The 27,652-nt window shown below is 39.9% G+C and overlaps 1 protein-coding gene across 4 annotated transcripts in view; it reads left to right on the top strand.

Moving 5' to 3' along the window:
- Positions 1 to 5,476: 5,476 nt before the first annotated feature.
- Positions 5,477 to 27,652, top strand: part of STK26 (serine/threonine kinase 26) — a 53,962-nt gene continuing 31,786 nt past the window's right edge. For 2 of the 4 annotated variants that reach the window (XM_051969070.1, XM_051969069.1), the window contains exons 1-2: positions 5,502 to 5,583; positions 10,273 to 10,305. In XM_051969070.1, the coding sequence (XP_051825030.1) occupies positions 5,542 to 5,583; positions 10,273 to 10,305 (75 nt within the window). In that variant the 5' untranslated portion in view covers positions 5,502 to 5,541. Of the gene's footprint in view, positions 5,584 to 10,272; positions 10,306 to 27,652 lie in introns of all 4 variants that reach the window. The other 2 variants (XM_051969068.1, XM_051969071.1) reach the window with 2 other exon arrangements.

The following is a 27,652-nucleotide window of genomic DNA, read 5'->3' as shown; positions in this document are numbered from 1 at the left end:
TACAAATTCATAGCATTACAGGTTTAGAGTTAGAAGAGACTTTGGAGGCCAGTCAGAATAACCTCTTCTTTTGACAAAGAGGTGAACTGAGGCACAGAGCATTTGAATGACTTGCTTAGGGTCACCTGGGTAGTAAGTACCTGAGGCAGAATTTGCCTCTAAGTCTTCTTGAATTCCAGTACTAGATCCCTAGCATTTAGATCACAGCTGCAGTTCTGGTCGATACACATTTATGAAATGCCTAGCTACTTATATTTGTCAGGTCCTGGGGATGCATGATGGAAAAACTCCCCATGTTTCTGCCACAGAAAGGTCAGGTCTGGACCAGCCCCCTTATTCTCCCTCCCTAACACAATGGCACTGCAGTGTACGGACCAGACAGGGTGGGCTCCCTTTGTTTCTTCAGGTTAGGCTCCCAGATGCCTTTAGGTGTTAGAAAGGTTGCTGGCTGTCCTTTTTGAAGGTTTGGGGCAAAAGCTGTTTGCAGCCTTCCCACTCCCCAAATCTCTGAGTGCGCTAATGCTCTCTAACACATGAGTTATTCTGCTTATTGGTTAGTAACAGATAGCTGAGAGCCCATTATCTTTTAAGTTTACTGTGTACTTTTCCCTAAATGCATTCCCTTCCGCTGGCCCACGCTAAAAGCTCTTCTGTCACTTTTTTCTTCCCCGCTACATTTTATTTATGAACCTGCATTGTTTCCCAAGCTACTTACATTTTATAGCTTTCAATAAATATTTATAAACCCGAGAAGACGTTAAAAATGTTTAACATTAAGACTGCTGCAAACCTAGAGAAATTGAAGTCCTGGGTTCTCTTTTGAACTACATTACGGTGATGTTTGTGCTGGACTAAGGACCACGTCTGCTAACTTGAAATTTACTGGCCATTTGGTCTGTGGGGCAGCTTGCCTTTTATTTAATTATGAAGTTCTAAAAGAGTCGGAAAGGCAGGGCATTGTCGATAGGCTATGAGAGCAGGAAGACCTGAGATCCTTGGAACATCCAAGACATGGACTTATGAGAAGTCACTCGGTCTCTCGATGGCCTGCTAATGACTGTTTAAGATTAGAAGTTATATTCTAGTTATAGAGGGATTTCTATACTGGGAAAGCCCGAGACTTTTGAAATCGTAAAAGAGGATCAAAAAAATCCAGACCTATTCAGAACCACCAGTCTGCTAATGTGTGTCTGGACTCAGCACTGTGTGAACTTCCATTAGGAATGCCAAGGAGTATACAGAACTCCTAAAGAAGAAAGAGCCCACAGAGGCCATCTAGTCCAACTCCCTTATTTCACAGAGTCCTGAAAAGGGGACGCAATTTGTCCAAGGTGACACAAGTAATCAATAGCAGGACTAGGATTTAAACCAAGATACTCTCATTTCAGGGCAGCTAAGTGGCTCTGCAACTGATAGCGTGTTGGGCCTGGAGTCAGGAACATTCATTGTTGAGTTCAAATCTGGCCTCAGACACCTAGTAGCTGTGTGATCCTGGGTCAGTCACTTCACCGTTTTTGCCTCCAAACTTAGTGCTTTTCCCCACTGTACTATATGCTACTTTCTTTACCTTTACCTTACGATCCAGTTAGACTGATTCTTATAAAATGTAATAGAGAGACTATTAGGCTTGGGCTTCAGAAATCTGGATTTAAAGTCTAGCTCAGCCACTTACTTGAGAAAATAACCTAACTCTTCTAAGCCTGTTTCTTCATCTGTTATTCTGTGCAATATAAATAGAGGGCTCTGGACTTTGACACTATTAAATATTTCCCCTCTAAAATATTAAAGGATGCCACAAAAACATACTTGATGATTTTTGCAGGTTAAATTCTTCTAGTCTGTTCCCAAATTTCCTGACAACTCCTCCCCCCTTTTCTCTTTGGGTTATTTGATGTCCTCAGATCTCTTGGGTCAGTCTTTATGGACTTCTGTGGCTACATAAGTTAGGAAATACTATTGTAGGTAATGGGAAGCTATTATAAATTCTGAGGAGTGTGGTCATTTAGAAAGCATGTGTTTTATGATGATTAATCTCAGATCAAGGATGAATTATAGATTGTAGAGACTACAGTCAGAGAACAACTTGGTGACAATTCAAACTAATCTAAGTTTGATGTGACTAGGGGTGGCTGAAGTAAAAAACCTTTGCATGGAAAGAATGGTCTGTCCAAGTGAAGTAGGTATGAAGTCCAGCATCACAAGGTCAATTGAACATGGAGTAAGGAAAATCATATCATTTATTGAATACATATAGAAACCAAGGGGAGCTAGATTTGCTCTCAAAGGACCTTGGTTAGAATCCTAGATCTGACTCTACCTATGGAACTTCACCTTGAGCAGGGGAAGGAGAGGTGATGGATGACTTTTTGTTTGCATATGATTGTGCATTCAATGCAGTCTCTGAGGCTGAGGTGCAACAAAGTATGGATCGATTCTCTGCAGCTTGTGCTAATTTTGGCCTAGCAATTAATACCAAGAAAACAGAGGTTCTCCACCAGCCAGCACCCCACCAACCATACACGGAATCCGTTAGTTATATAGCAAATGGAGAATTTCTGAATGCTGGGGATAAGGTCACTTACTTTGGCAGTATCATTTCCAGGGATGTCCACGTAGATGATATGGTTAACTCATTCATTGCCAGAACCTGCTCAGTGTTCAGAAGGAACACCGAAGGAAAGTGTGAGAACAAAGAGTTACTCCACTGAACATCAAACTGAAGGTCTACAGAGCCGTGTGCTGACCTCATTGTTGTGAGTCTGTGAAACCTGGACAGTGGCATTGGTTCGCCGTGCCAGGAAACTGAATCATTTCCATTTGAATTGTCTTAGGAAGATTCTGAAGATCACCTGGCAGGATAAGGTACCAGACACTGAGGTCTTCTCTGGAGCTGAACTGCCAAGCATTTAAATTCTACTGCAGAGAGCACAACCCTAATGGGCTGGCCAAGTTCGAATGCCAAAAGTATGTTTGCCTAAAAGATTATTTGATGGAGAACTCACACAAGACACTCACATGGAGGTCAGAAGAAGCAATCCAAAGACACTCTCAAGGTCTGTCTGTCTGAAGAACTTTGGAACCAATTAGGAAACACGAGCCCCTGCCACAGGATGGTGCTCCCACATCAAAGAAGGCATTGTGTTCTATGAGCAAAGCAGAATTGCAGCGGCCCAAGTAAAATGTGAGAGAGGTGCAAATTTGGAGACATTCCCATTTCAAAAGTTCATATAGACTATCTGTGCTTGATGGGTGATAGAGCTTTCCAAGCTCCTACTGGTCTGGTCAGCCACCGTCAGACACACTGCATCTTGACCCCAACATGATGACATCATTTGGGTCCTCTTGGAGAACAGACAACAAGCAACCATCTTGGATGAGTGACCTGACCTCTCTGGTCCAGAATCTCCTCCTCTGTCCAGTGAGTTTGATGATATCACTCATAAAGAAGATCTCTTTCAGCTATAATCCAGTGATTAGATGATCTGTTAGGAACTTTGGTCCCCAAAATCTGAACACCTTCTTCCTCCTGGTAACCTCTCCATATCTTGGGAGACAGCCTTTGACTGTTTGATGAGCCCTTTGCTCTGCTGGGCCTTTACACTTCAACTACAGCTCCTTTATTGAATTTGGCTTGTTAGTACCTTGTTCTGCTGGAATAGTTTTTGAGAGCACAGGGTCACCTGGGAAATAAAATTTTATCCAATTGCTCTTTTTTTAAAAAAAATGCTTGTTTTCCTTGAGTATGAAATCGACGTGATAAGAGTGAGACCTGAGCAGAGGAACTGTGCTTACGTGTGTGTTGCCTATGTGTGTGTACTCCTAATAATCTCACCGATAGATGGTGAGGTCCTCTAGACATTACTGTTTGTTGCGGAAATTGTGCTGATTGCCTCAAAATTGCCCAGCATTAGAGGCTTTTTTCAATGAGATCTATAGTCATTCAAAAAAGCTCAGCCTAACAGTTTGGAGAATATAAACCAAATGGATGAAAAATGCTTATTGTCCAGATAACATGCAATTGGATGGCCTAAACATTAAGTCAGTCCATTAGCACATCTATCCAATATCCTTATTGGGACTGCTGACCGACAGTTACTGGAGCCCAAGAGGAAAAGAGTGGGTTGAATTGCATTTGGGAAATTGTATAGTGCTTTTAAAGACTCTAAGGGGCTATCTGGTTAAAAAATTATTTTCAAAGACCCATTTAGCATACTAGAACAGATTATGGTCCGGAGCAGAGAAGTGTCATAAGGGATATTACTGAGTCAATATATGATCAGAAAAGATGTAAGTAATTTGGTGGGAGGCAGGGTGATCTCAAATACTTCACCAGTATAGTCAGAGGGCACAGAGAAAGCAAGGAAGAGTCCACACCTTTTGCAGGTGGGGTGGAATCCCTGTGCTGAACCTATGGGAGGTCATAGAATAGAGTAACCTGAGATGGGCAGGGGTGGCTCATTTGTGATCAGCATCTTTTGAGAAAACACCCCACGTGTTGGCGTTTTGAAGGAGTGACTTTGGACAAGTCACTTGTTCTCTGAATCGAAAATAAAGGGGAGCTGAGCTAGCAGAGGGCCCTTTCCCATGAGACGAATTGTGATCTTAGCACCCATTCTCATGGCACTTCCCCCTCAAGTCCGGGCAGGGGGCAAAAGAAGGTCACAAGGGGAGAGTTTCTCCAGCCCAGAGGGGCTTTCCCTACTGGCCTGGAAGTAGGGGAAGTTGATGTGGCCAAGGCCGAGGTTCAGGTGTGCCTTCCGAGCCGGCGCCCACTCCAGCTTGAGCTGCTGCCCCTAGAGGTGACCCCGCAGCCCTCGAGGCTCCTGGCCAGAGTGCCTCCCTCCCCAGCTCCATTGCCTGGGAGCGGTACGAGTCCCCGAAGAGTTCAAAGGCTTCGCGTCCGGTCCTGTGTCGGCCCGGCCCGTTCCGTTCCGGCCCGTTCCCGGAGGGCCAGGGCCAGGGCCAGGGGCAGGGCTCGCCGCCGGCCCGCCCTTCGCCCGCCCCTCGGGCCGGCCAGCCCCGGCTGGCGCCGCCTCCCAAGCTGCCAAAAGCGGCGAGGCGCCGGCGGACGGCATCACTGGAGTCCGCGCTGCCGCACCGCGCCGCACACGCAGTGCCGCGCGGCCCAAGGCGAGCTCAGCCGAGGGAGGCAGCGCGCGGCGCAGCGCAGCCGGACGGCGGCGGCGGCGGCGGCGGCGTGAGGAGCAGCGGCCGCGGCAGTTGTAGCCGCTGCGGCAGCAACAGCAGCGGCGGCGGCTGCGCAGGGAGCTCTCCCGCTCCCCTGCTCGCGCGCCGTCCCCGGGGCACGCGGACTCGGCGGCTGAGGAGACTGAGGCGCCCGCAGCCGCGCAGCGCCCCTCACCTGCGCAGCCCTCCCCTCTTCTCCGTCCCGGGCCACTCACCGGCGACACGCCGCGCTCATCCGCCCCCCCAGGCCGCGGTGCCGGCGCCGGCGCCGCAGCCGCCAGGGCAGGCCCGCGAGGGAAGCCGGCCCGAGAGGAACGCGCCGCCGCCGCAGCCGCCGCCGCCGCCGCCCCCGCCATGGCGCACTCGCCGGTGGCCGTTCAAGTGCCCGGGATGCAGGTGAGGAGGCCCAGGCCGCCGGGGCGGCCCGATGCGGCCCAGGGGCGGGAGAGGGGGCTTCTCGGAGGCCCCCTCAGGGAGCTGGGGTCAGGGGTGGGAGGACTACCCGAACGAGGGGGCGTCCGACGGCAGGGGATGGGATGCGATGGAATGGGGCCTCAGTCCCGAGCACCTGCGCCCGCCGTGGGGAGAAGGCAAGATTGGGGGCTGCGGGCAGGAGACTGCGGCAGCCCCTCGGTGGGGGCTTGGGCCCCATGGGCCTTCCCCCAGGAGTCAGGGCGGGCCGGGCCGGCCCTGGGGTGGCGGAGGAGACGCTCAACTAAATGGGCTCTTCCTGTGGGTAGAATGAGGTGACTCTCCCCTCTCTTTTTTCTTTCATTTTGGAGCTGCTGCTTCAGCTGTGAAGCCTCATCGCTTTCTCCAACTGGAAAGCCCAGTTCCAGCCCGATGGAGGGGAGCCCTTCTCCGCCCCCTACCCCCAGCCCGCCCCAGCTTCCTAAGGGACAGAACTTTGTGCCCTGGGTGGGACGGGATGCGTGTGCAGGACAAATATGTATTTCTACCGAATCATTCATCTTGCGCCCTTCCCTCCCCTCCCCTCTCGTTCCCTCCCCTCCCCTCCTCTCCCCTCCTCCCCTTGACAGGGGAAAAAAAAAACAAAACCCACAAACACCTTCGCTTTCTTATAAAAGCAAAGTTGTTAAGCCTTAGGAAGGCAGTCGAGGAAGACAATTAAGACTTTTGGGACATTGCATTTCAGACTAGTTAGTAAATGCCATCCAAGTCTGAACTAGTTTTTCTAAATGAGCATAAACCTCTTCTCTAAACGCCCCCTTTCTGCCCCCTCCTCCCCCAATTGCTTCCAAAAGTCTTCTGTGAATAGCTCAGAGACCAAGAAGATGAAAGCCTCCGTCCCTCCTCTTGTAACAATAAGAAAACTTTTTAAAGTTCGGAAAAATTTGTTGGAGTAGTAGGCAGCCACAAATTTCCAGTAGCATTCCTGATCATGGGTTTGCAGCCACCTGAAAAGTTTCCTTTAAAGTTTTATTGAGGTTTGAATGTCGTTTAGTTTAGTAGTTAGTCTCTTTTATGCAGGTTCGTGGTGATTTTTTAAGTCCTTCAGAAGGAAAAGTCATTTCTATTCTCTACACACACACACTATATCTATCTATCTGTAATATAAACTCAGGTTTTAGCAGGGTTTCCTAATAACTAGGCCTTTTAGATAGATTCAGGGAGAGTTCAATGCCTAATCTCACGTTTTTACTTCTTATTTTTTAGAAAATAAAAATGGGAAACAGAACAGATTAAGCTCTCCCAAATTGTAATGGGTAGGCAGCTTATAAATTGCTCAGTCATTTCTTTTGTAAAACGTGATTTCTACTTTAGTCTGTGGACACCTTTTGACAATTCCTTTTTTTATGTCTGTGATTGTGGTTACTGTTTGTAAAGTTTGGGAGTCTCAGAAGTTCAAGTGAGGTACTCTGGTGAAGTGGTTTTCAAATCGCTTTAAACTTGTCCTATAAATTAGTTAGCCACTCATCTTCAGTGTTTGTCCTATCAGCTGCTTTTCTAGTATGGAAGTGATTTATATTAATATTCCTTTTTTCTCAATTATAAGCTGTGCCTCTTTCTTTCTTCCCACCGAGATTGTAGTCATAGGACTCTTAAATTGATTTTTACCCCCAAATTGGTATTAGGAACACAGAAAGAATCATTTATCTGCCTTTTTCTTTAATGAAATTTTAACTTCTCCACTCTTTCTACCACCACTCCTAACATAGTTTTTAAACTCTTGCTTTCCACAGTCAAGTTTGTACACTGCCCTAAAAATAAATATCTGACCACATGAGCATAACATTAGTCCAGATTACTTTGAATATTCATTGTGTGATGTTATCGATGCAACATTCATATAGCAGGAAAATTATTACTTTCTAAAAAAGCGTTAGGAAGATGTAACCAAAACAGTGGGAAGAAAATTTCAGATATAGAGTGCTAAAGAAACTTTAAAGTTAATCGTGTGTTTTAGAACCTACATTTAAAAAAAAAAAAGAGGGAGATAATTGCTCTTATAATTTTCTCCTTTAAAAGTATTTTTAAAAGCAATTTAAGGAAGTTAGGAGCAAGAAACTTTTCAGAAAGTCATCATCTTGCTCCTGGTTCACTTATTCCCTTGACCCCAAACTGGACATTGAAATAAAATTACCTGTTCTATCTATTAAGTCTACTCGACATTCCTGACTTTTAGACAAAGGAATTTGTCACTTGTTTAAAATAGGAAAAAAAAAAGTTTGAAGGAGACACAAGAATCATTCCAATTCTGATACTTTAGGTAGCAAACCTCCTGAAACTTCTTTTTCCACTATCATTCAAAATACAGACACAGTACTTTATTTTTAGTACAGTCTGTATAGGTCCTTTTAAATTGTAACTTTTTTGTTAGCTACAAGTGGAAACATTTTTTCCTATGTTAAGAATCTCAAAGTATAGTGTTGCTTTTATTATCAAAACAATGTCTTTCTACTGCAGTATTGTTCATATAATCTGTATCTACTGGTCTATTCTTAGAGATACTTTGTGTACCACAACTTTTCTCTGGTTCTTGAAGCAACGTGATCCTAGTGGTTATGGTTTGAGAAATTAAGAAGACCTTGATTTAAAGGCTGCCTTGAGATATTTGCTGTGTGACTCTGAGCAAGTCACATCTCTTGGAGTTTGTTTTCTGTTCTGTTAAATGGGGGGTAATAATTAGATAATTATGGTACAGGGTTAAAGTGGGGGATGTATATAAATCTTCTTGCAAACTCTCAAGCTCTATATAATTTGGTGCTGGTAAAAGGAGCCAAAACCATGATCCCTGCCCTCAAGGAGCACACATTCAAATGGAAGAGGGCAATGGGACAAATATTTAAGCACATACCAAATACACACACACACACACACACACACACACACACACACACACACACATACATAAATGGAAGGTCATGTCAGAGGGAAGGCACTGACAACTGGTGACACTGAGAATGGTGTCCTCCTGCTGCAGGCTTGGTGCTCAGGCAGAGATGATGAAGGAGAGCATTTCTGCCATAAGACACAGCCAGCGCACACAGGAGAAGAGGTAGGCCAGTGTAGCATGTGTGCAGGGGAGTAGTGGAAAAAGATTAGAACAGTAAAAGGTGCTGGGTTTTGAAGAGCCTTAAATGGCAAACTGAGAATCGAATAATTGATCCTGGAAGTGATAGGGATCCAGTGAAGTTTATTGAGTAGAGAGGCAGCACAGCTGAGCTCCACTGGAGGAGAATCATTATAACACGCAAACAAGAAGATATGCAATAAGTTGGCTTCTGTGGGCCAAGTAAGGCATCAAGGATGATGATTATTATTATCCTCATTTAACAAATGAGGAAACTGAGGCTGATAGGTGCCCTCATGTAGGTAGTGTTTAAGAGATGATTGGAATTTGGGTTTTCCTGCCTCCAAGTCCAGTGTTCTACCCACTGAGCCACCTGCTTGCCTTTGGTGGAGAGAGCTGTTTCGAAGGATCAAGTTGGAAGTTAGATTGCAGAGGATTTAGAAGAGTAGACGAAAAGAGAGACCTAGAGAGCTTTTCTGCTGTTTATTCTCCTGCCTGGCTTACTGAGGCTCTTCGTAGGTCTCTCTGCAAAGCTGTGTCCTTGGACACTGGTCTCTCGGTATTCTCCGTTAATGATCTCATTCCCACCAGAACTTAAGTTTTTGTGCTGATGATTGTCAAATGTATGTTATATGTATATTCATATGTAAAAATGTAGTAAATCATATATAAATATACATACCTACACACATGTATATACATACAAATTTATATGTATTTCTATATACCCATTTATATACATATACACATATAATCTATACATATCTTATACATATATGTATTGCTCTGTACCTATTTGTATACAAAAATACCCACATATATAATATATATGTTTCTATTTACATACATATGTACACATATTTCTATATACCTATTTATGTACATATATATGTTTCTATATACCTATTTATGTACACATATGTATTTCTCTATATCTATTTATATAGGTATAGAAACTTGATAACTAGTCCTTAACTCCATCTCTGCATTTGCAGCTGCCTATTCTCTCTACAGGATGACTTCCAGTTTGGCATTTCCCAAATTAAACTCCTAATTTTCCCAAATTACTTAATTCTATTAGTGGCCCATTCTCTAGAGCTGAAGACCTCCAAGTTAACTTTGATATTTCCCTTTCCATATTGCTACCTTTGTGGGCCCCCTTCAGATGTCACCTCTTCCAGGAAGCCTTCCCTGATCCCCTCAGTTGAAAGTAATCTCTCTTCCCACTCACATTGATATTACCTTCATTAAATGTCATGACTTCTATTCGGGAATATTTCAATCACATCCTAACTGTCTTCCCTGCCTCTAGTCTCTCCCTTCTCTTCATGCCAATACTCCCAGGTCTGATATTCCCTTGCTTAGAAATCTTCCGTGGGGCCCCATGCCTGTGGGGGGAAAATGCTGATTTCTTAGGCTGGCAGTTAAAGGCCGATCCAGTTAGGCTCCAGCTCCCTTTCCAGCCTTATTTCATACCACAGTCCCACCAAACTAGAATACTAACTGTGCCCTGATGTTTTCTTCTCTCCTATCTCTGTGCGTTCCTGCAGGCAGGAGCCTCGGCCTCATCTTCCTGGAACACAGTAAGCACTTGATAAATGATTTTTGATTCATTCATTTCATTCATTCACATTTGTGCTTGTTGAAATCCTTCTAACTCCTGAAAGTTCAGCACTCCCTCCACAAAGCCTTCCCTGAGCATGCATTTGAAAGTGATCACTCCTCTCTCTGATTCTCTTGCTGTACTTTGTCCTTGTCCCAGTCTATTTTGTCACGCATCATTGTTATTTGTAAATATAAACCCCGTCTCATCCTCCCCATTATGTTATACAGTCCAGGAGAGAAGAGACTGATTTTTCATTTTTGTATCTGTTGGTCTCGTGTGATGCTTTGCATATAGTAGGGGCTTTAATAAATAGATATAGGTTTACTTTAGCCTGGTGGTTTTTTTCCCCTTAGGAACTTTATTTATGTTAATGGGGATAAATATGCAGATCTTGTTTATTTTGCAAAACAGTTCTTCGCTAGAATGTAAAGTTGTAATGTTGGATTCATTTCAAGCATTAACTTTTATTCCTCACTATTCGATAGAATATCTTCAATGATAAGAAGAGAAGCCTTTGTATTCTTAGTTGTTAGAGGTGGTTCGGTTCTAAAATGGTTATTTTGGGGTTTAGAATCAAATCTTGTTTAAGGATAATATTAGCAGCATTTATATAGCATTTTACTTATGTTAAGTCATTTGAGTCTCAAAACAAGCCTGGGAGATAGTTGCTATTATTATCACCATTTGACAGTTGTGGAGACTGAAGCAAACAGGGGTGAAGTGACATGCCTGGGGCACCAAGCTAAAAAAAAATCTGACAAAAAATTTGAACTCGGGGCCAGCCCTCTATCCACTATGCCACCTAGCATCCTATTTCCCATTCTTATAATGCTTAAAATTTACGAAGTGCTTTGAAATTTCATTTTACTTGATTTCCACAACAACCTTGTGAAGTAGCAAACTGTCTAGCACCCAGGTTCCCCGGCCCTGTATTATCCTTGATTCCTTCCTCAATCTCACTCAGCTCACATACTTGATCTGTAGTGAAGTGTTGATTGTTTCTATCTTTATAACGTCTTTGACCTCCACCCACAGTACCCACTGTAGCTTAGGTGACCATTAGTTACCTGGACTAATGGTGATTCCTCCTGCCTCAAGTGTCTCCCGCTCCAGTCCTTCCTCCACTCGAAGCATCACTCTGCCCATGCTGCCTCTCTGCTTAGTAAACTCCAGAGGAGCTTTGTCACTGCCAGAATCAAATATTCCATTCTATTTGACACTTAGAGCCCTTTCAAACCTGGCTCTCCTTCCTACTTTTTCAGGCCCCTCCACACCAACTCAGCTTAGCTATCTCTGCTAGCACAGTGTCTGGCATGTTTAATGAATGTTAATTTCCCCATCCATCCATCTTGTATGTCCCTGGATATTATGTGTGGCTTCAGCCATTAGAGCGTAAGCTCCTTGAGGACAGCACCATTGTTTTGCTGTTTTGGTGTCCTCAGTGCTTGCTACAATGCATGCTACAGTGCATACTACATGGTAAACTCTTAATAAATGCTTGTTGAGGTGTCTTGTCTCACTAGGGTCCTCAGACAGAAACTGTCTTGCTCTTTTATTTTCTATATGTTCAGCATATACCTCAATTATCTGCAGTTTCATTGGTGTTGCTCTATATTGCAGTCTCTCTTGCCAGCGTTTCTTTGTCTCCCTTTTGGAAGTCCGGTGAACCTTATGGACCCTTTTGCCAACTAATCATGTTGCCTATATTCATTCATAGTTGAAAGAAATGCAAAATTCCCATTGGAATGGAGGGTTTTAACCAAGGTCCATGAACTTGTCTTTAAAAATATGTTTAAAGTGTATTTCAGCAGAAGTAGTTTCCCATATGGTCCTATGTATTTTATTTCATGCATTTAAAGGGTCAATTAACTAGGCTTTACTAGATAGACCACTACAGGGTTCCACAGCACAAAAATGGATATTAGAGACAGCTAGATGGCGCGGTGGGTAGAGTACCAGCTGAAGTCAGGAGGATCTGAGTTCAAATCCGACCTCAGACACTTAACACTTCCTATCTCTTAACCCCAATTGCCTCAGGAAAAAAAAAAGGATATTAGTAATCCAAGTTAGAGGTTAGTGAACATTAAAATGTAATTTTCCCCTATCAGTGCTCATGGACGCTTCTAAAATGAATGAGAATGTCTTCTAGAATTTGTGGTTGGAAAATTGGGCACCTTAGAGCCAACCTGGGGGTGATCCTCTCTGGATTTAGCTAGCCTAATTGTTGGGCAAGTAAAAAATATTTGTTAGGTGGCCTGAATTTAGCTGGACTTTTCCAAAATCAGGTATTATTTTTGTAATCTCTTTTTCTGAGACCTTTTCCTTTAGATCAGATTTGCAATTCCTGAATTCTTGCTTCATAGTAAGAGTGATGGATATGAGTGCCCAATAAAAAGAGATGTCATGGATATTATCTACTTGCATATGCTCAAAAACATCTCAGAATTCTTTCTGAGCCTAGATAGCCTAGAAATAAGCCAGTTGTCCATATACTGAAACCGATTTCCTTGACTTCCTTTGACCTTTCTTCTTTCTCCATTAAGGTGAGAGATGAACTCTAGATAAAACTGGGAAATAACCTGACTTTTTTGGGCCTCCACACCTAGTCCTCTAAGCACTCTATAAATGCAAGTTGTTGGTTGGCTTTCTTTTCACTATTACTTCATTTCCTGTGATTTTTTTTTCAGAGTTTCTTTTTGCTTACTTCCCCCTTCTACCCCTTCTCCCCCTTCTTCCCTTCCCTGTTATCAAAACTTACCAGTTATAGGGTTCATTTTTTTAACTGGGCTTTTAATTAGAATGGGAGTGATAAACAACTTAACATTTAATGGGGGGGTGATCAAAGCTAAAATAACTGTCCCTTTCAGGTTTTTTGCATTTTTAAAAGTTAGTTTTACTGGTGTTTTTTTTTTTTTAGGCACCGTTGAAAAATGGTGGGATTTTTTTATTTTTATTTTTCAAATTGGTGGTTCTGGTGGCCATGGACTTTGTTTCCCTATACCCCCAAGAAGTCACATGGTGAATCTTGCATCTTTCTGTATATCTGATTTGCCTTTCCCTTCATCTGTACCCTATTGGAGTAGAGATAGAGGTTTCTCCCCCAAGTTGCCTTTGGGCCCCAGCACATTAGTTACTTTGCCTATCTGTAGTATTCTCTCCTTTTGGTAGAGAGAGCTAAGGGGTTTGATGAAAAGGGAGTTAAGAAACTTCAATGTATTGTAGATCAGTAAGTAGAATGATTAATGTTCATAAAAGAATCAGAATAATAGTAAGTATGGTTTGGGTCATGATATCAAAATTAGAATGAAGGTATGATCTGTTACTAGAAACTTGGAGTTGAAAAATGAAGAATGTAGATGAGAGATGTGCATAAACGATAATGTCTTAACATTCTTATCTTTAAAAAAATTCAGGCTATAATATAAGATCCCGTAGAAGTAAAGGAATTGTTTCAGTATGTGTTTCTCTACTGATGAGGAGCACAAGTTGTTGCATCTATTCACTCTCCTTATTACTGAGTTAGTGTGACTGGTTTTGTTTTCCCTTTCCCCTAAAGACAAGGGAAACATAGTCAAATCTAATCAATTTAAAATGCCTAGAACTAGAAAAACAGACTTCAAATCAACTGGAGTTGGATTACTCAATATGTTTATTAATGAACAATATCTAGCTGAGGCATCAGTTGCTTTGAATAACAAACAACCTCCTAGTATCAACTTAAATCAGGCTTTACTGTATTTGAAATTCATACTTTATTAGATTTGTTAGGAGATTTCTAGCCTGAGATGTAGTATATTGCTCTACCATGTTTTCATGCCTGATATCAGTCTTAGCAGTGAATATTTGGCAGTTGGGGGAAAATACTTCAAAGATATCTAGATGCATCCAGAAATATTTAAAGACATTTTAAAGTATAAATGGCTAGTGCCATTTTATTTTCCCTTCAAAAATTGGCATTGGGCTGTATCACTTTACTCCAAGAGATATATTATCTTAAGCCAGGATTTTACTTAGTAACTGTTTAGTAGAAATGAGTGTCGTGGGAGAAGTAGGCAATATCTAGAATCAGGTTGGTGCACAAGTTGTTAATGCAAGCAAAAGAAAAAAAGGCCAAAGGTCAATCATTTAAACCATAGATTGGCAGCTTAGTGGTGAAGTGGAGAGAACACCAGCCTGGAGTTAGGAAGATCTCTGTTTCCTCATTTGTAAAATGGGAATAATAACCACCTTCCCAGGGTTGTTGTGAAGCTTAGTGAGGTAATAATTGTGCAAACACACATTAAGTGCTATATAAGTGTTAAATATTCTTCTTCTTCTTTATAAGGACCTAATTTTTCTATAACCCTTTACCTCATCATCATTTCTGCCTGCTGGAACTGGGAAGGTCTTAAGACTATGGAATCATTTCCTGTTACCTGCCTTTCCTTTAAGCGGAGGCAAGGAGTATACTAATCAACAGATCATACGTTCATACTTTGATTTGGGGGTAGGAAGTTTTAACTTTTTCTCCTAGTTAGGAGAATAGCCTTAAAAAGCCTTGCTGCCCTGTGAAAGAAAACATTTAAAATCTGTACTTATATTCCCCTGGCCTTTTGGTACTAAGTATCTTCTATGTATAGGGAAGAATGATTAGCAAACCCCATGAAATTGGACCTGTGTGTATGTGTATAATACATGTGCATGTAAAATTGTTGACTTCAGTAAATTTCTGTTGTCCATAGATGTACATGAAATATAAGGGATTACTTAAGACATTGGTTTCAGAATAATCATTCTAAATATCTATATGATAGATACATTTATAGTAGTTAATTTTTCATGCCTTTTTAATACTTAGTATTAAATTATTGGACTTTTACTCAAATCAATTCCATATAGGGTATTGTATATCAAAATTAATTCTTTGTTGAATTTGAATTGGATATTATATAAATTGTATTCGACAAGTCTGATTCTTTGCTCAATTTTGCCTGTGAAAGCTTTTATATTTTATAGTTGCTCTGAAGATGATACTTCTGATAATTTTAAGTTAGTTTAAAAGTTAGCAAAATGAAAAGCTGCTGTACAGCATAGTTTTGGTATATGACTTTTGGGTTATAGAAATACCTCCTCATTCTTTTGGTGTAGGCATTTCAGAATACAGATTCTAGCATGGTGGGGAACGCAGAGGAAAACGGAGCCTTGGATTCTGCTTTTAGAGACAAAAGAAGCCTTGTACCTGAAGGATTTCTGTTCATAACTGCTTATCCCCTCCATGAAAAACTGTAACTGCAGCTGAAAGAGAACCTTTCGTCACCCTATCTATTCCAAGCTACACAAAGGGCACAGAAAATGACAAAGTGGGATTTTGACTAGTTATTCAGTGAATTAATATGAAGGTTTTAGTAAAGGGGTTAGTTTAAAAACCCCCACCATGATTCTTGGTAATAGAATGAAATTATCTAATCCATACTTCACTTTTCTGTGACTCATCTCTCTGCAAAGGTTTGGGCACAATGATCTTTTGATGCTACTGAGGATACCTTGCCTAAGGAAGGAAGAGCTAGTTTTTTAAAGCCAGAGGATTAGCAAGTTTCTTAATTTATTATGCTAACATGCTTTTTGTTTTTGGTAAATTAAACATTGTAAAAGGTTTATAAGGGTGTTTTGGGGTTGGAGGAAAGTTAGTGAGAGATGGGAAAAGAGGTGACATCATAGGGGTGGTGACTTCAGCTGCTTTTCTACTTAAAATGTGTTGTTTTGGCTGAGTCTGTCCTAGGCCAATAAATTGTTTCTAGACCTTTAAGGCTGTTTCTTATGGCCTTCTTTTTCTATAGTCAAAGTGAATTAGCACTCATTAGGCAGTGAAAATTTCAGAATGTTATTGAATTCTGTTAGGCCAATATGGGTAGTTAGGGGAGGGGCAGGGAAGGAGGGAACATAGAAGGTTGAGGAGAAGGACCCTAATTCACTCCCAAGTGTCATGGATTAATATTAATATCACTGTTATTTTCCCAGTATGGGCCTTGCTTGACCTTAGAGGTTTCCCTCAGGGAATGACTAACACAGCACTTGAGCTCATTTCAAGGTCGAGTTAATATCTCATATAGTTCCTTAAAGAAATTTGCCTAATGACTTTTTAACACTATTTGGTTAATGCTGTGGAGGTGAAGGGATGGTGGTAATTTAATTACTTAAGAAAAAGAAAAAGAAAAACCTAAGCAATTCTAAATCTTAAAAATGATTTTCTGCTGTTGCCTTTTAATAACCAATTATAACTAAATGTATTGTTTTTGGTGTACTATATATATGTATATGTATATATGTCCACATACACACACATGTTTTTATACACACATATACACTTACTGTTTTAAATCAATGCATTGTATGAATTGGTTGCAAATAACCTATAGGTATTTTGCTCGATTCCCATCTTTTTAATCTGTGCAGCAGAACCGATATACTGGAAGGCAGTACTAATTAAAATGTGTTCTTACTGAGATTATAGTTTATTCATTATAAAAGACTAACATCTTTATAAAATGTGAACAAGTTAGCCTTCAGAATGTTTTAACTTTTTGTTACAATATAGACCTTTTCAAAATAATTTAATGTTTATGCCACAGTGTAGTATGTTTAGTATAAAGCAAAAAAAAAAAAAAAAAAAAAAAAGACAAAACAAAACAGAAAACCAAGCCACCATGGCTCAACAAATACATGCATATGTAATGAGAAATAAAATTCTAGTAAATTTGGGTGAACTTATAAAACATTGTCATTTCCCCCCCAAACACTTGACAGCCACCCCCACTTCACTTCCAAGTTAATTTGAGTTGCATCTGCTTTAGCTGCTTGCTCCCACATGGAGAGTAGAAATTGTTAATTTCAAGTGTAATTGATTTGCTGCTGAGAGGTGGCTAAGTTAAAACATCTGGCACATAGTGTACAAAAAGAGGCCTCTTGAAAATTTGGATGTATGTCTTCTATAGTCAATATAATGTGGTCTTTCTTGGGATGAAGGTGGGCCTTGTTGAGTTGTTTTTCCACTAGCTTGGCGATGGGTTTTCATTGCATTTATTCTTCCATTTCCTTCTCTGGCCATCGGTATCTGGGGAGGGGGGGGTGGTCAGGGGTATACAATGTGACTATAGAACAGTTTTTCTCTACGCTCAACTGACTCATGATCAGTTCTCAGATGGATTATACTTTGGCCTCAACACAATACTTAACCAAATGAGCCAAAGCCTCTGGGCTAAAAGAAGTAAATGTTATTAATCTGTTTCACCATTCTTATAGAAGTTAAATTTTCTGTAATTTGCTACCAATGGTAAATAATGATATAAACTTATCTTTTTTTAACTTTTCCTTTTTTAAAAAAATTAGGATCTAGGAGATTTTTCTAGCTGTTCAAATAAGAAAGTAAAGAAGGAGGGAAGATCATAACAGTATTACATTTTTTAATCAGCATTTTAGAGTAAAGGGTATTTCTATTAGGGAAGGAAAGTGAATAGGCAGTGGTAAGCGACCAATGTAATCACATTTGCCTCTTCATTGTAACAAATGAGTGTCTTCACCCCACGATTAGCATCTTGGGCACTTTGTCAGCAGTAAGAATAATAGTATTAATCAAGACTTTAAAATTATTAGATTACAGCATATGGAATAATTAGGTTCTAGATAATTTAGGCTCCTTGGTGATTTAGGAGGGTCATAAAGATACAGGAACAACCTTCTCCCTCTCCCCCTGCAAAAAATAAATAAATAAAGAGTACAAAAAAAAAAAAAAAAAAAAAACCTGCCACAATGCAGTACTTGGAGTTTGTTGACTATCTTTCTTTGCCTGTCATCATTTAGTTATGAAGCCCTGTCCGTTTTTTTTGCTCCTACAAAATGTCTCACATACGTCACCTCTGCCACCCACTCCTAGTTCTAGACCCTCATCATCTCACATCTGCCTTCCACTAAGTAGGTTTCCTTGGCTAGTACAATTCATCCTGTACCTTGTCAAATTAATCTTCTCTTAAATATTGATTTCATCTTATCAGTCTCCTCAAAAGCCTTCGCTGACTCCCTGTTTCCTACAATTTCAAAACCTAATCCCTCTGCCTGATTTTCAGTGCTGAAAATTCAAAGAAGTTGAGAGAAAGCAATGAGAGTTTAGGATGGATTCAGAAAGGCTTCCTGGAGAAAGTGGAACTTTGATGAGCCTTCAAGGAAGAATTATTGGGGAAGGTGATAGAGGTGAGGGTAGTTAAATTACCAGACTTGATGGGGGGTAAGGAGACCTTTTCAGAGCATTACATAGATGATTTTTTGGGTATGTTATTGTTAGGTAGGAAGTTTCTTCTTAGGTGTTGATTCTAGAGCTGGGGGGGGGGGGAACGGAAAAGTGATAGGGTATGGATCAGCTCAGGTTCTCGATCTCATTATCTTGTAATGTAGCAAACTGCCCAAAGCATTTTAATTACTCTGTGAATGAATGACAGCTTAGTTTCAGTGCCAGTAATCTACAGTGGTAATGAATGCACTTTATAGTTTGCTTCTGGCCTAAGCTGAATGGGCTTCTTTGGGTTTATAGCCCCTTTCACCACAGTCAGGTATACTAGTAGCCAGAAATCATTCCTTTTTTGTTTTTTAAAGTGAACCCTTCATAAAATCTTTTTCCAAGTGTACAGTCTTGTATTTGCATGAAACCTCTTAAGTACAATCTAACATTTTGGGGAAGAAATGCTTCCCCGCCCCCCAACTCGGTTTCTTTCATTATGGTCCACATCAGTGATTTTGTTCACATGTGGAACTCTCAATATGGAAATTGGTAAAGAGACTATGCCTATGGTCTCACAACCAGTTTGTGTTAGAATCAAGTTTTGAAGCTGGGTCTTTCTGATTCCTAGCCTGACTTTTCATCTACTGTGTTTTCTTGATTCTGGATTTTATTAAGACTATTTAAAATGTTATTAAAATAAAATTCTCTCTGCAAATAGCTCAGTACCTGAACATTATTAAATATTCAAGTACAAGTACTGTTAAAATTAAGTTCTGTATTTAATTACTTTGTGTAAATTATCATCTGTAGAGTATCTTTGCTTTTTCAGTATGAATTGAGGGGGAAATAGAGAGGTACTTATGAATGTTTCTATTTTATAGGCGTCTTCCTTCACACAGAATTCCTGATATTGCTCTAGATGCATCAGCAATGCAGATTTTCTGAGTGACATGGAAATACTTTTTTTAGGATTATGATGATATTTGCTTTTTTTTATTAAAAGGTTCTGACTCTTAGTTAAAAGTGATTATTTATACCTGACTTATTAGCAACCCTTATTTTTGATTAAATACCTGATTTGTCATTTGGGGTGCTTTACTGAAGGGAGCAGGTTTTAGCTCCAAGCCTTAGAGTAGGACAAAGTGAATCTCCTGGATGAATCTGAGTAGGGAGAGGCTGTTGTCCTACTCAATTCTGGTGGGATTCAGAGTATTAAGAGTGAATGGTATTGAAATATATGGAAATATTGGTGTGGAAGGAGGAGGTATACTAGCAGGTACACAGATGCAGCCTTGCAATTCCCTTGGAAAGTGGAAATAAAAGAACATTTTAGGTCTGTTGCTTAGCAAGGAAATATGATATTCATGGAGCAGGGAGAGAAAATGAGAAAAGGACCAGAACACTCAGAGAAGAAAAAAAAATGTATTATGGGAAGGATGTACAGTGATAGCTAAAATTCAGGATTCTACTTCCTAATTAATACAGCATGCTTGGTCACTTTAGGCCTAAGACTTCTTGTGGTTGGTTATACATTTAAATCTCAATTGTCCCTTTGGTTAATCTTGCTTTCGATTTCTTTGTGACCTTAGACCTCCTGATTTTTTTTTAAGCTTTATATAAAGATTGGGAGGTTTACAGTTGCATTTAGTTAGGTCTTCACTGAGTGTGTGTTTAGGGAGGGGAGCAAAGCTTTAAAAGATAAACTTGATATTGTAAAGTTAGAAACTGATTGAATTCTCAATATGACAGTCTTAGTTTGTGTTTTGTCTTAAAGGCTGTTATTAACATCAAATGAATTTTAGTAACACCAAACTTCACTGATATTTCTTTCGATAAATTACTAGAGCAGTTGTATATAAGACAGACACCCAAAGAAAAAAGACAGCCCCCCCTTTTTTTTTTTGAGAAATAGGTATAGTCATCCAGATTTAAAAGCAAAAATAGATCAACACTGTCAGAATTAGTGTGCAGATTTTGAAAATTCCTTCTACCTAATTTTCAAGGAAAAAACTAAGAAGCACCTTCATACTTTGCCCCCAGTTGTTTTTTTTTTCAATTTTGACATTGTAAATTAGTCTAAAAATGGTGTTATGGTCATATCTAAAAAAAACTGCTTGTCCTGTGATATTCAGGTTGACAAAAACAAAGGTCCCAATTATGCATTGAAAATGAATATTATATATTTCTACCATGTTTAATATACATTGGACTACTTGGCATCTAGGGGAAGAAGTAAGGGAAGGGGGGGGATTGGAACATGAGGTTTTGCCAGAATTTAATATCTTCAATTGAAGATATAATTTATATATATATATAATATATATTATATGTATAATTATATATTTATAAATATAAATTCTTCAATTGAAGAATTGTCCATGCACGTGTTTTGAAAATAAAAAGCTTTAATAAAGTAAATAAATTAAAGAAAAGAAAATGAATGTTATAGAAGTTTTTACTTGTACTGTTTATAACTTTAGAAATGAAGTTTTTAAAGGGAAATTATTCTGTTATTCTTCTCTTTCCTTTCTCTCCTTCCCTGCCCTAGATACCCTCCTAAAGACTAAAAGCTATCTCCCATTCCATAGCACATTGTGTTTAAATCTTGATATCTGAGGCCTGAGACAGTACAGATAAGATGTGGTAATGTAGCTGGTAATTTTTTCTGTCAGAATTCTAGTATTATTAAGTCCTTCCAACCTGTATTATTATAATAAAAGATCCTGGATTCAAATCATATTTCAGATACTTACTAACTGGTGATCCTGGCATGTCATTTGACTTCTCTGGGCCTCGGTTTCCTTATCTGGCCTCTAAGGTCTCTTTCAGCTTTGACTTATGATTCTATTAAGATGATCATCGTCACTGAGAGATGAGATTTGGGGTGAGGGCAGAAGGTCCTGAACTACTCATTTGCTGTGTTGCACTTTGAGGAACATGTGTTGTATTTAGGTGACTCTCCTGGTTGTATTTTGTGGCCTTAAACAGCTTCAGTGCAGTGTACCCACCCCCATTCTCACTTCTTCCTATGAGGATAATGATTGCTTACTATATATTTGTGATTCATGTTCTTAGCATCTGAGTAGCATCTAATGGTCATGTGACCAGTTTCATCCTCATCTTTGATTCATGCAAGAGTCTATGTAGAATGGTGGCAATGGGAGATAGCTTGGTTCAGGGCAAAGAGTGTTCCATTTGGAGTCAGAGGAGCTGATTTCAAATCTGGGCTCTCTCAGCACTGTGACTTTGGGAGCATTCAACATGCCTGATTCTCAGTTTTCTCATCCTACAATATGAAAGGTTAGACTATATGCCAGATAACTCCCAGCCTTTCTGTCTCTGATCTCTCTTGGTGATAGAAAGGAAGGTGGAGAAAACTGAAACTTGCTTTGGTTTCCACATTTCTCAGTCTTTGCTTCCCAGCTGCTTTCTGTATGAGCCCAGTTAGCTGCCTTGATTTGACCAGCTCCTGACCATTTGTGAGAAACCTCATCTTGGGTTTTCTCCAGAAAAGTCACAAAAGTAGAGTCACATAAACTAGGCAGTGCTTTGGCATCTCTCATTTATTTCAAGTCATGGGCCTGTTATTGAGAGGAAGGTGATTCATTTTTTTTCTCACATTAAGGATTTTACGGAACTTAAGATCAAATAATGAATCACTTCCTTTCATTCGAGAATTCTGTCCAATGTTGACTTATCTAACTGCAAAATAAGCTCAGTTTCCTACTTTTAATTTAGGGAGTTGGTTTTGAGGGGGATTTGAGTTTTTTTAAATGCTTACTATTGCAGCCTTCTGGAAGGGAGGGGAAAATAATGGGTCCATGTTCCAGATATCAAGAGAGGTGGCTTGAGGTGTCACAGTGGCTGTAGAGGTAAGCATAGAGGGATTGGAGTCCCTTCTCTTAACACTTACCGGCTGAGCGACTCCAGGCAAGTCACTTCACCTTTTGATTTCCTAGGCAATTTGTAGCACTGCAGAGAAGGTGCCCGCCATCCATTGGCGGAAGGAGTTTCCTCATCGGGGAGGTCCCTACCCTAGGTCTGAAGAGCCCCCAAACTGGGGCAGGTTGAGAGGAACAGCCACAGAGAGCTCCCTATTCTGTACCAGTATTTAGAACTGCACAGAAATCAAAATGTGCAGAACTTTCAATTTTATAAATATTATAAAATAATAACTTTAATAAATGTGCTAGACACTGGGTGTGGTTGGGGGGGGGGAATAGAAGATGCATCGTGTAGATTAGATCTGCTGTCTGCTCCCCTGAAGCTTACTCTCGTGGGAAGGGAAAGACACATGATGTATACAGTTAACTGGAAGAGAGGCACAAAACAAAGTTCTGTGAGCCCATGAAGGAAGAGCCCATTACTGAATGGAAGGGCAGTCTAGGAAGCCTTCATGGAGTAGATGGCATTTTCAGTGGCCTTTAAATGTTAGGTAGGAATTTGACAAGCAGAGAATGGGGGGAGGGGAAGGCATTTTAGGTCTAGAGAACAGGGTGACCAAAGGCCAGAGGCAGGAGTGTACAGGGTATGTTGAGGGGATGACAAATAAGTAATTCGGTTTGCTTTGAGCACAGACTATTAGAGAGAGAAAATAGAGAGAAAGAGAAAAAAATGGCACCAGATGATGGGATTTCTTGAATGGCAGGCAAAGGAATTTGGGTGTTATCTGGGATTCGGGGGAGCAGCTACTCAATATTTTTGAAAAGAAAACTGATATGACAGGATCTCTGAACAAGAACAGTTTGTCCAGTAGGGTGGGAAGGGCGGTATGGTGACATGGGAAAGGATGGAGGTGGTAGTCCAGGTGGGCATTGCTAGGGGGTGTCAGTGGCAAGAGAGGGACTGAGAAGTGATGCTCTCTTTTCATTGTGGCTCACTTCCCAAAGTAACTCCAAGATTTCCAGCATGAGAGACTGACAGAAAAGTAATGAAGGTCACAGAGGAGCAGGTTTGGGAGAAAAGATGAAGTTCTGGACTTGACCAGTGCAGTATCCACACATGCTCACCTGTGGGCAGTCAGGCTCGGCATTGCCAGAGAAGGGAAGGATTCCATGGCCTTTGTGGTTGCCTAGACTGTATGCAGGCCTGACCTGTTCTTTTGACTTGTTGGTTAGACACCTGCCCAAGGGGAAGGACGCTATATGGAAAATGGGTTGTAAGCATCTAGAGGAAAGGGATTTTTGTTTTCTTCACAATCCCCAACACCTAACAGTGGTTAGCATATAATAATAATAGCTAGTGTAAGACACTGGACCAAATCACTTTGCAAGGGTTATCGACCCTGACAACCACTCTAGGAGGTAGGTACTATTATTACTACTATTCCCATTTTACATTTGGAGAAACTGAGGCAGGCAGAGGTTGTGACTTCCCCAGAGTCAACACAGCCAATGAGGCTGAATTCCAACCCAGGTCTTCCTGTTCCCAGGCCCAGCACTCTAGCTGCCTACTGAATTGAAAGCAATGAAACGTGTTCCTGCTTAGAACTTTTTTGAAAAATTACCTGAAAGAATATTTTCAATTATTCCTTTTTTCTTCTAATATAGAGTTCTTTCAAGTCTAAAAGTCAGAATGAGAAGATTATTAAGACCAGTATATATTTTTGTCGTAGTTGAACAATTTTAATGCAAAACTATACTGTACTAAAATAATTGCTATGATAAATGTGGAAATATGTTTAGAAGAATTGCCCGTGTTTAAGATATATTGGATTACTTGCAGGCTAAGGGAAGGAAAGAGGTGGGAAGGGAGGGAGAAAAATTGGGAACACAAGTTTTTGCAAAGGTGAATGGTAAAGTATCTTTGCTTGTATTTTGAAAGTAAAGACCTATTATTATAAATAAAATAATTGCTAAAGAAAATATTTAATATTTGAGAAACATATTTAAAAATAGGAATGGCAAAGTAATTGGGTATAAAAGCAGGCTTTGAGGGTCTTGACCTGTGAATTCATCACTCAGAGGAGTCCAGATGTAATTTAACAGATTAGCTGAAACTGAATACTGTGAAACTGGGTGTCACGGGCAGGATTTGAACACTCACTGCTCGTAAGGCTTGGAAAGTACTCTTTATTCTCAATAATGTTGCCGAAAGTGAAACTACTGTCTCGTGTATAGAGAAAATATAGTCTTAAGTTCCACGACTTTCATGTTTTGCCTCTGAGAACAGGCAAACATCCCACTGGGGGCGGCAGGTCTTTGAAACTGCTTTCTAAGTGGGTGTGGCAAAAAAAAGAGGCCCCCTTGTGAGCTGATAAATGTTATTATCTAAAAGGAAGTGTGTGACTATTTAAAAAATAACATGTAGTCTTAATGTACTTATAACTCAGTATACACACAGTTTAAGAATTCTGGGTTTACTTAGAATTTTGAAAATAGCATTTAAGAGAGAAAAATGAAGGTAAATGCAAATATTCCATAAAAGCAAGCACTCTGGGCTCTTACCCCTTCAGAGACTCCAGCTACCATCTACGGCCTTGTTTCTCCAGAAAATGTGTTCTGAGTTACAAAAGAACTTTTAGAATAAAACTTGTTTCCTAAAGTGGGCCCTGTCTATATTTCTAAATAGGAACCCACTTGTGTTAGCTTAGGAGAATCGTTTTTCCCTCTTTCATCATAACTCTCTGGTAGCGCCCCCTATCATTCATAGTTGAGTTGAAAAGATTTCCCATGTAAACATCTGATCCACAAATGGCTTGTACATCTAAACAAATGATTGTATTTGACTTCTTTGCTCCTCTACCTGCTTATCCTCACAATCCTAATCCCCTCAACTGCTTGTCTTGGGCAATAAAATCAAATATAATAAAGACAAAAGTAATCAACCTTTTACATCATCATCATTACTGTTATCATTAGAATTGTACATTAAGGTTTGCCAATAATCTTCTCAGAAGTCCTCTTTAGAATCTCAAAAAATAAGTCTACTTCACTGTCTCTCTTTTTCTAAACTTTCCGTGACATATAATTTGTTTAAAACATATTTCATTCTCTTTTAGGTCAGCTCTAAAGGTTAGTAGCCGTAATTTTTAAAAGTCTTCTATTCAGATTAATTTTGTTTTGTCAAGTTGATCATTTCATTCGTGCTGTTTTGCACAGCAAGTACATAGTATTTTAGCAATGCTATAGTTTAGTCACAGCATTTCTTTTGACTCACTTTACTCAACTATAGAATGAGAGAATTAGACTAAATTATATCTGAAGTCCCTTCAAACTCTTGAAGAACTTAAAACACCTAAAGGAACCTAACATATAAAACTTAAGCCCTTTCTCTTAGGCTCCTGTCTTCATTTTTTACTTGTAACATAGACATTTGGTTTTAATATTTAAAAATTTCCTATTCTGTTGTTTAAAGTATATTCAAGATTAGGATTTTTTCCCCTTCTATTCTGAAAAACAGCATCAAATACTTACTAGCATAAGCCTGAGTTCAGAGGTAAAGAAGTGTATTTTGAGCAATACATTTGACAAAAATCTTGGGCATGAGACATCATTTTTCTTATTTTCAGGGTAGGAGAGAAGTTTTAGAGAGTTTTCTATTTCTGGATTCTCCTTTCTGGTGGTCATTTCAACTCAGAGCTGCCAACCTTATTTTTTTCTATTCCTTGCCTTGAGGAATCAAGTCCCCTTTCTTCTTTCTCTAGGTTCTGGCAGAATAATTTTCTAGGCCTGTGTGTATGCCCCACAGATTGAATTGTGGCACCTAATACTCTTGTCGCTGCCCGTTTCCTGCTATTTGGTCATTCCTTTTTCCTTCTTCTAGTCTTTTCTGTTATCTTCTCTCCCAAACCTGACTTCAATCTTGGATATTACCATAAATAAGTATCTTCTTTTTTATTAAAAATTTTTTCTTTAAGTGATGTTATAAGCAAATCAGAAGAACATAGGATAGTTTACTTCTCAGATCTGTGGAGAAGGAAGGAATTTGTGTCCAAAGAAGAATTGGAACTCATAATTGAACACTAGATAATTTTGATTATATTAAGTTAAAAAGTTTATGTACAAACAAAACTAATGCAGACAAGATCAGAAGGGAAGCAATAAATTGGAAATCATTTTTACATTTAAGGGTTCCGATAAAAGCCTCATTTCTAAAATGTATGGAGAACTGACTCAAATTGATGAGAATTCAAGCCATTCTCCAGTTGGTAAATGGTCAAAGGATATGAACAGACAATTTTCAGATGAAGAAATTAAAACTATTGCTAATCATATGAGAAGGTGCTCTAAATCACTGTTGATCAGAGAAATGCAAATTAATACAACTCTGAGATACTATTACACACCTCTCAGATTGGCTAAGATGACAAGAAAAGACAGGCACAAATGTTGGAAGAGATGTGGGAAAACTGGGACACTGATACATTGTTGGTGAAACTGTGAATGGATCCAGACATTCTGGAGAACAATTTGAAACTATGTTCAAAAAGTTATCAAACTGTGCACACCCTTTGACCCAGCAATGTTTCTATTGGGCCTATATCCCTAAGAGATCTTAAAGGAAGGAGAGGGACCCACATGTGCAAAAATGTTTGTGGCAGCCCTTTCATAGTAACAAGAAAGTGGAAACTGAGTGGATGCCCCTCAGTTGGAGAATGGCCAAATAAGTGAATGTTATGGAATATTATTGTTCCATAAGAAACGACCAGCAGGATGATTTTATTTATTTATTTATTTTTATTTTATTATTATAGCTTTTTATTTACCAAACATATGCATGGGTAATTTTTCAACAGTGACCCTTGCAAAACCTTCTGTTCCAACTTTTCCCCTCCTTCCCCCACCCCCTCTCCTAGGTGGCAGGCAATCCACTGTATGTTAAATATGGTAAAGTATATGTTAAATCCAATGTATATATACCTATTTATACAGCTATCTTGATGCAAAAGAAAAATCAGATCTAGAAAGAAAGAAAAACCTGAGAAGGAAAACAAAAATGCAAGCAAACAATAACGGAGAGAGTGGAAATGCTACGCTGGTCCACACTCATTTCCCAGAGTTTCTCTCTGAGTGCAGCTGATTCTCTTCTTTACTGAATAATTGGAACTGGTTTGAATCATCTCACTGTTGAAGAA

This window comes from Antechinus flavipes, chromosome X, assembly GCF_016432865.1.
Source record: "Antechinus flavipes isolate AdamAnt ecotype Samford, QLD, Australia chromosome X, AdamAnt_v2, whole genome shotgun sequence".
Classification (NCBI taxonomy): Eukaryota; Metazoa; Chordata; class Mammalia; order Dasyuromorphia; family Dasyuridae; genus Antechinus; species Antechinus flavipes.
This window is presented reverse-complemented; position numbering and strand designations above follow the sequence as displayed.